Raw genomic sequence first — 9,480 nt, 5'->3', positions numbered from 1 at the left:
TAGGCAAAGACCTGTGGAACCCTGTAACCAATCACACTGCAAACAGCCACTTTTTAATTTAAAAACTAGTCAATCATAGCAAAAGAAAAACTGAAGCTATTTTAAAAATTAAGGTAGATGCACTGCCCTTGGGAAGTTGAAGAAGTTCACTGCAGTATCTAAGCTGTTGCCTAATTTTTCCCTTTGAGATGCTAAACACATGCTGGTTGTACTGCTCTCGCCTTGATTACCTAAATGCACTTTTCAATTCCCAGCAGAGAGTGATTTTATTCTTTATCACATACACATAAAAAAGCTATGGTCTTTATTGCACAAATATTCCTGGTTTTACAAATTTTAACCCAGTGCTCAGCTGATAACTCCTGTTTGAAAGTGAAGGTAATGTCTCTCTGCTAGGAATAGAAGCAAGTCATTCGGGGGTGTCCTTCACCAAGGGTGGCAGCATAGCAGGAGGGAGAGGCCTGCAATAAGCACTTAGAGGTGTGGCAACATTGTATTCCTCCTTGGAGGCCCCCACTAGAAAGAAAATCAGAACTTCTGCAAACATGAAAAAATCCATTTTCTGTGTCTGATTTTAAATGAAGTAAAAAAAGTGTAATGAATGAAACCTCAAAACTGCCTCTGTGAAGGTACTTTCATATTCTGTAAAAACACTGCCCAAGAGGCAGAGCTAAAAGCTAGGTTTAGTTGCTGAAAGTAACTTTGGCCACAATTAAAATACAAAAGGCAGGCTAGGATGCTGCACCCAGTTCTTGGTCACAAATTCAACTGATGCCTTGGGTGTTTTCTAGCACATGAATGAGCAAAAACCTGGCACTAGACACAAAGCTGTTTGGTTCACAAAGCCACCTTCAAATCAAGAAAGGAGAAAGAGCAGGTGCAACACCTAAAACAGTCTTTTGTATACCATAAACATACAATGATTCATATGGTAAGCATGATCTTTCCTCAGTATCTAAAGAGTAAGACACGATTCTTCACACCACAGAACCATAAATAACCTTGTAATACCCATAAAATTGATGAGACCTGCTGCATCAGGCATAGTTAAGTGGGTGATTAAAGCAAGATTAATCAGAGGCATAAGTACTTGAAACGGTGAGTTCTCTTCATCATAAAGAAATACAGCTGCAGAAGGGGGTGATGTATTCCCTGGGGGAAGCTTGAACCATATTCTGTCTGTTCCATAAATGTGTTAAAATATGAAAAAAAGGGGCTTTGACTGATGAACTCAAAGTAATGGCACCATTCAGGATAGCTGTAAATCCAGAGTTAAAAGCCTATACAAATGTGAGGAAGCTGTTATACAAGTTGGTAAACAGATTAGCCCTACCTGTCCTGTGAATCAGTGCAAAAATTGCCGTCTTGGGAGAAATCAGGTGCTTGTTCCAGAAATAATCCCTGCATTTCTCGTAGGCTGGCATGACCACAAATGAGCTCAGCAGATGTATAGTGAGCTTGGTCTGGCTGGAAGTAAGAGGCAAAGCCAGCAGTGCTGGAGTAAAAGCCCAGAAAATGGGAGTGTTTCACTGAGAATGTGAAAATTTGGAGAAAAGGGAAGAAAGCCTGCATGTATAGGGATCTGCAGATCAGCAAAAGGCACATTAAAGGTCTGAGCTGGGGTGAATTTCTACAAGAGGAGAAAGCTGAGGGGATGTAAATGCTCGGTAGTCATAGGTGTGTCAGAGGCATAGCAGAGTTATTTTGAGGACATGGAAAATGTGGTTTTTTGGACTGGGAACAGATGTCAAAACTATTGTTTTTCCATAAGAATTAAGGTAATACAGGAAAGGCAAGGAAGTACAACATAAGTGTCTAGGGAAGCTAGAAAAAAAAAAAGAGAGAACCATCAGTTTGGAAAATAATATATTTAGAAGAACTAAACCCTGTTTGCTGGAGGGTTAAGAGAAGCTGGACATATAGGTCAAGGTTTGTCTGCACAGACTGTGGTCCAACTCAGAAGGAATTTGAAGAAAGAGTTACCAAGCTCTTGGGACAGGTTAGGTTCACTAAAACCTATGGGGTTACAGGCTACACGAAGAAGTGAAAAGAGGGCAGTAGTGCTGCTGGTGAAAGGACACAGAGGAACCACAGAGATCAGGAGCATACCAGGGGCACAACCACGTTCAGTCACATTTCTTTGCATTTAACAATATGCAATATTGAAAGGGGGCTTCTAAGCACAAGAGAGGAAAGTGTCTTCAGCTTCCAGGTGTATGCTTAAAAGCAATGAACTAAAAAGAGCTTATAATCTTTACTAATTTTAATAAATTTATGGCAAATTTAGTTTTAAAAAATAGTACAAAGGCTCTTGGAAAAGAAGCCTCTGAGGAAAGAATATAAAAAGCAAGTGTCATTTTGTCCTCTTCAGAAATCATTTAGTGGGCCTGTGCACTGAAGGAAAGGATGTTATGGGGCTGTTCATGGGGAGCAAATGAGGGTGTTCTGGGTAAGTGCTGCACTCTATCTCAGGCCAAAAATAGGTCAAAGATCATCAGGGTATGGAGGCTCAGGTATCCAACAGACATGGCTGAGTTGCCTATTTGTAAAACCTGTATCTTTATCTGTTACATCTGTCAGAGCAATTATTTGTTTACAGGTCAGAACAAAGATAAAACCTCCCCCTTATTATCTCTCTTCACCAAGTTAAGGCTTCCAACCCCGGTGGATAGATGAGAGCAGGGACCTCTGTCACTTCCCAAGGAAGCCAGGTTCATTAAAAAACTGCTGCTGCTTCATTCCAGCTCTGAATAAAAATCTGTCTTCCCCACCATCATTTGGTTACTCTCCAGCTGAGACAACAAACCCCACCACTGAGGAGAGCCCGCACCCGGCTTTGACCAGCAAAGAGGCACCTCAGGAAAGGCCAGAGCAATGAATGAGCAAAAACCTGGCACATAAAAAGATGAAGGTTTAGGGTATATCCGTTTAGGAGTAGTACAGTTGAGGCTTTTCTTTCACATATCAAGACATCAGGATGAAGCAGTTGATATGGCAGCTGCATGTTGCACAGGATGGTTTGGGTGGGAAGGGACCTTAAAGATCATCTTAGCTCCAACTCCCTGCCATAGACAGGGGCACCTTCCACTAGACCAGGCTGCCCAAAGCCCCATCCAGCCCAGCTTTGAACACCTCCAGAGATGGGGCATCCACAGCTTCTCTGGGCAACCTGTTCCAGTTCAAAGGCATGTTAAGCATGTTCCATGTTTAAAGGCAGAGCTTGAATTTTTAATTAGACATATCAAGAACTGTTCTCCCAAAGCTTTGGCCTTGCTTTTAGAGCACATTTAAAACCCTGTTTTGTCTGGGATAACAGACTGCAGGAGCAGCAGAAACGCTGATGCAGTACAGGATGGCAGCTCGGAAGAGCTTCCACTAGAACATGGTATTTTGAATGCCTACCAGAAGAGTTATGGCTAGACATGCAAGTCTTTGCAAACATCCACAGCATGACTCATGAACTGAGTTCAACCCTGGGACAGCTTTCAGCAGTATGTTCAGCCCCAGCTCTGTGCTCCAGAGTAATTGCCAGTGTCTGAAAATGAGCATTGAATCCCCAGCTTTGGCTAGAGACTTGGACACTGCATCATCAACAACCTAAAAATGAATCTGTCCTAAGAACGCATCTTCCCTATCCCCGTACGTGAATGACGCTGAGAACTGACAGGAACACAACACAAACTTGGCAGGAATTGTAGCACGACTCGTTCGTTCAGGTTGTGCAGGCCTGAACTGTGTGGAATTTTAGACTGTACATGCTGCTTTATTCCACCAGCCAGTCCAGACACCCTCCTTTCCCAGGAAGGCTTCCGTCTTTGAAGAATTAGTCTGGCTGCCTTGCTCCCAATTCACCATTGAGAGTTGTTCTGGTGTGTTCATTGTTCGGGTGTGATTTCGATGATGTTTAAGACTGGACAATGACTGATCAAAAGGGAACCAGAAGCCACAGGGAAGACTGTTTTACAACCTGCCTTTTGTAGCAGTAAGGGCAGATAAGGGCACAAGTACCTAATTTCAAAAGAAGTCTGCACTGGACAAAGCTCTGTAATTTTCTTTTAATGAGTTTCAAATGTACAGTGAAGCAAAACAAAGGGGCACTTACCTTTATTCCAGTCATGCTCCAAGATACATTGTGAACAGCATCCTACTCTTGGAGGTCTTCATTTGGGTCCTGAACTTATATTCCAACACCAATGAAGAATTGTTTTCTGTGTTTAAGGATCTGAGGTTATTGAAATCTAAAGACAGCACAGCCTGAGAGCCAGAGCTGCCCCTAACACACTAATGCACAGAAGGCAGTCCCCTGAACAGGACAGTGGCTGGACATTTGGTGGCTGAAAGTAGACTTGGCTTGGGCAGCCTCTTCCCCCAGAGCTGCTGGTTCTCACATCTTGTTACAGACTTACCAGAGGCAGTCCAGCACAACTGGAACTACCATCATTTTACAATGGAAAACCAGCCACTGCTTTGAGGGACAGAACTTCAGGTATGTGTATGCTATGGAAGTCACAAAAAAAAATCCGAAAGTTTGGCATCCCAACCCCTTCCCACTCACTGACAGACCAGACAGACTCAGTAAGGTGGTGAATTGTGTTTCTTAGAGACCGTTAAAAGTACATGAGCTGATTTCTAGAACATGCCAGAGGAGATTACAGTTGTGTTTATAGAGGAAGTAAATTAACTGCACGTGCATGAGTGGCTGTGACGCCGTGGGCAGCAGAGTCCCTTGCTTTTACTAAGAGGGCCTTGGTGATTTGTTTGCCCATGCACAGAGACACAAAGGAAGGGAAAGGGAGCAGAGGAGGAGGCAATGTACAACATCTAAGAGAAAGAAATAAAAGAGACAGCCTAGGGGGACCTCAGCTCCCAAAGAGACAGGAGGAATGGGGCACCAAAGGCTTCTTTAGAAGAGAGAGAATTGCTGGTCTGGGGGCCTCAAGCTTGTAAGCCTACCCCCTAAAATGAGAGCAGTAAGTAGCACAAGCAGGCCCTGGCTCCTCTTCAGTAGATGCACTTCTGACCGTCCATCCCATCTCAGTTCCACAGGGAATTAGGGAAGTGCTCAGGGCATGAGGGCTGCTTCACTCCAGATCTTCATCTCTGCCCTCCCCCGAGGCGGAGAGGAATGGAATTGCAGGGAGATGAACTCAAATGAAAATGTTGGGGCATGGAAGTGAGCATGCAAAACCTAGCCCCTTGCCAGGTGCCCTCAGAGGTGGAAAGGGGCTTCCCCAGCACACCCAATGAAACAAAAAGCATCTGCTCCTCCCATCTGTTTTACTTTGCTCTCATCTGGGAGGACATCCAGTTATGTCCTCCCAGCCTCCTCTTAAGCCTAAAGAGATCCCAGTGTATTCTAGGACAGAGACAGAGCTTTCTAAATTACAGGATTACCGTCTTTCCAGTCTAGATTACAGGCTACAGCTCAGCTTGTTAAAAAACTAGTTAAAAGACAAGATACACATTCCTTGGAAGACTCTACAGAAACAGGGCAGCTCATTTAACCCATGTCTGACAACACATTCCAACAACACATAGCTCTTGCCACTTTTAATGGAGAAGAGCAAGGGAATTGCTCACAGAAAGCCACAGCCACAAGTTTACTTTCATCACAGGCCACCCTGGACCTGAATTCAAGAGAACCCATACCAAGTAGGAGGATTCAGTTTGATCAGCAAGATCTCTAGAGATGTAGGTTGCCAAACTGGGACGTCTGATGTCACTTGGCAATTTCCATGCCCAGAGCACCATTTCCCTTTGAATCCCCAGCTAACCATTTCAAGTGTTTTCTAACTCCTGCTCAAAGTTAGGGCTTTGTGGCAGCAGAAACAGAGCAGATGTTCTTAATCAGAAAGCTGTGCAGCTCATTCAGTCTCATCTGGAATACCTCTATCTCCTAGGGTAGTGAGCTTCCTGACGTTCAATTCAGTCACACAAAAGTAAAACACCAATTCCCAGTCTGCCACTACTCCGAAGTCTTCCTTCTGGAAAGCTACAGGACAATAGGAAGCTACAGGGTCCTGGCTTGTGTGTGCATAGATGAAAGGCATATTTGACACTCCCCACCAGACTAACTGTTGTTCATTTGTTGCTTGTGGAGAGAGACTTTACTCTCACACATGCCTTTTAGATAGTAGCAATGCTCCTTTCACTTAACTGTGTTTAGCCTGTTGCACTTGACTGAGGTAATCATGTAGGCCTCCTTTATAAAAACTGAAATGGCCATGTTCAGGCAGCAAGTCATCTGGAAATAAGGACAGGCAGAATAAATCATTTCTTCAAGTGCTCACCTCTCCATGGCTAGAGAAATCTACATCACTACATGTAGCTTAGATGGCTCACAGCCACTGGCCAACACAAACTAGCTTTTATTTCAGAAGCTCAATGAAAAGCTCAAGTCATGCTGCCACTCTTTTTAGGCAGAACATTAAAGACTCTCACATGCTGAAGTCCTTCATCCCAAAAGGCACTGTGTTAAGGCATTCTTATTTTGCTAGAGTTCACACAGGCACTATTTGACAAGCTTACACCCAAAAATAAACACAAAAAGTTCCCTGCAGAAGAGCAGGAGCAAAAAGCTACCCACTCTTCCTCAACTTCCCTTTCCTCTAAACTTAGAGGATGCTCCCTAAAGCTGCAGCAGCTATTGAAAAGTCTACCTATGTTTAGTAAGCGGCTCAGAGTCCTATAGAGAAGATAAATTAAAACCAATAAAGAAATCAATGAAGAAGCTAGGTGAAAGGGAAGGAAAGGAAAAACTTAGAGGCAAGAAGAGACAGGCAAGGTAATAGGGGACAGGAGATTGCAGACTGAAGGAGCTACATTTAAGTAAAAAAGTAGACTGGAGAAAGCAATAAGAAAAAGAAAAAAGGAAAGAACAAAAGGGCAAGTTACACCAAAGGTCCCTCAGAGAACTCCAAACCACCCACCAGGGAAGGAACTTGCCAACCCACCCACTCCAGGGTAAATGCCCCTCATACTTACAGGTTTATCTGACCTTGCAGGCAGAATTTCCCATTTCTACAATGATGGTATCCCCCATTCCTCATATTACTAAATAAAGCATACCATTTCCACACTAAGTGAGGGAGTTCCAGCACTTCTACCTCCCTTTCCCAAAGACTAGAGTTGACACTTACGGAACTAAGACCCTCAAGATCTCAAAACAAAAAGGGGAAATTTAAAGTACTGTAGAGCTGGTGTTTCCTCACCTTTGAGCCTGAGGTTTTTGGTACTTACTTCCAATCACCACCACCACAAGGGCACCAATGACTCCCATCATGATCATCATCTGAAGAAAAAGATTGTCCAAGAGCAACACTCAGAACAGATTGACAAGTTCTCATCCTTCCTGACAGCCAGGGAATCTAAGCCACACCCTGAAGGCACAAGAGCCAAGACCTCAAAGCCTTCCCCCAGTGCAAGAATCTTAAATTGTTAGTAAGCCCCAGCTACACTTGCAAAGCAGGAGAGGAGTAGCCCAGTTCCTTCCTGAGGAAGGAGATGGTGGCTCCAGGAAACTCACCTTGCAGTTCTTCCACCAGTACTTCCTTTTGAGTTTTGCTGCGCTACTTTCAAACACTGAGGCGCCGGCCTGAAGCGCATCTGCCCGGTCATCCAGCTGCGACAGCATCTCGTCTCGCTGCAGCACCTTGTCTACGTTTACACACATTATATCCACCACCTGAAGAAGGAGAACAGGAGGAGCAGTTACATCGGTAAAAACAGTTGAAAAATAAGATGAGTAACTTAGCCAATAACTGATTTTGCAATACTAAGGAACGAAAAACATAAGGGGGGGGGAAGATCAGGGTAAGAAAGAAGTCATTTCAAGTCACTGCCTATTTTGAAAAGGAAAAAAAAAATAATCCGAGACTCACTGTTAAAACATCAGTTCAAGTACATGTGCTCGCTCCCCGAGAGCTGCAAAATTTCCTTATGAGCTTCACGTTGCTGCCCCGGTGAGGCACAAAGGCGCTACTGCACAGCCAAGCCACTAACATCGATCCCGGGCAGCCAGGCACGGTCCCCCCACATCACTGCACACAGTGTTCCCTTGAAGCAGCCCGCAGGGATTAAGAGCTGGATGCTGTACAGCTTTACTGCCATAAGAGATGCACGATAACGAGGCACCAAAAGAATCTAGCAAGCCTGGTCCTTGGAAGTCATATCTAGAATTAAGTGGCTTTTAAACATAAAGCAATCTCTCCTCCAGCCTCTTTAATAGATCTGCCACCCTCTTTTTGAGTATTGAGCATTAACTAATTTCTGGCTTTGGCATGACAAGAGGAGCCACCCCCTGAGCGACAGACACCGGTCAAGACCATCACTGCCGGAGAGCAGCGGGAGCGGAGCCCAGGCATCCCTCCGGGCTGGCAGAGCTACTGACCTCCTGCACTTGGGCCTGCGTCTGCTGCAGGCGGCGATTGCTGGTCAGATTGGGGGGAGCCCCGGGGGGACCCCCGCCGGGGGCTGCCCCTTCGGGAGCTCCTCCTTCGGGAGCCCCTCCTTCGGGAGCCCCGGGAGCAGGCTGCTGAGCTGGGTCAGACCTAAGGGAACACACACACCAGCGAAGAGAAAACTCAGAAGCTCGAGAGAGAACCCCCCTCAAATCCACAGGAACCCCGGTGTTCCCAGGCTGCAGCAGTGCCGGCAGCAGCCTCGGGAGCTGCAGCCTCGCTGGATCCCGCCGGATCGGGAACAGGCGGGCTGGCGGGAGAGACTAAAGCAGGGGCAAGGCGAGAGGACCCCCGGGAATGCAGCCGGCCCCTAGTCGAAGGAGCTTGGGGGTGCGGTCGCGCCAAGCACTGCGGCCCCCGGGGGGAACAGCGACCTGGCCGCATGGATGTGCCCAGGAGACGGGGAAGGAAGGTGGGGGAACACGGACAGGGAGGCAGCGCGGGGGCACCCGGGGGGACCAGGCAGCCACCGGGCTGGGCGCAGTGGTGGCCGCCGGCCAGGCTGGCTCCGCTGGGGCCCCGCACGTCACCACTGGGGCACGGCCCACGCACCCACTCACCCACGCAGTCGGCGGGGGAGCAGGACCGCCCGGGGGCGGTGCGGGCAGCCGTGCCTGCGGCTGCTGCAATGCGCCACCCGACCCCACCGCCGCCGGCCAGGACGCGGGCTCTGCACTGACTCCCCTCCCTCACGCTCCAGCCACCACCCCCGCGCCGCGCCCACCGCAGCTCGCCCACGGCCGGTCGGGCGGACACTCACATGGCCGGGCCGGACAGAACCGAGCAGGACCACGCACAGAGCTTCGCACCGACGGTCCCCCGAGCCCCGGGACCCCCAATTATAACAGGCGGGGCCCCGCCCACAGAGCCAGCAGCCAATCAAAAGTTGCTTCGCCTGGAGCAGCCGCTCGGCACCGCCCCAGGATTCCTCCTCAGCCAATCAGCGCCCCGCGCCCTGCGGAAAAGGCCGTAATGTTAGCCCCGCCCCCAGACCTCCACGGGACAAGCCCCGCCCCGCCGC

The 9,480-nt window shown here is 47.5% G+C and overlaps 1 protein-coding gene across 1 annotated transcript; it reads right to left on the bottom strand.

Annotated features, from left to right (window-relative positions):
* Positions 1-1,684: 1,684 nt before the first annotated feature.
* VAMP1 (vesicle associated membrane protein 1) lies at positions 1,685-9,307 on the bottom strand. Its single transcript, XM_063394255.1, has 5 exons — positions 9,220-9,307; positions 8,390-8,549; positions 7,526-7,684; positions 7,240-7,291; positions 1,685-4,208 (listed from the first exon to the last, which is right to left on the bottom strand). Coding segments are annotated over exons 1-5 (468 nt in total). The 5' UTR covers positions 9,222-9,307; the 3' UTR covers positions 1,685-4,113.
* Between the last annotated feature and the right edge of the window lie 173 nt (positions 9,308-9,480).

Source organism: Prinia subflava, chromosome 3 (genome assembly GCF_021018805.1).
Source record: "Prinia subflava isolate CZ2003 ecotype Zambia chromosome 3, Cam_Psub_1.2, whole genome shotgun sequence".
Taxonomy (NCBI): Eukaryota; Metazoa; Chordata; class Aves; order Passeriformes; family Cisticolidae; genus Prinia; species Prinia subflava.
This window is presented reverse-complemented; position numbering and strand designations above follow the sequence as displayed.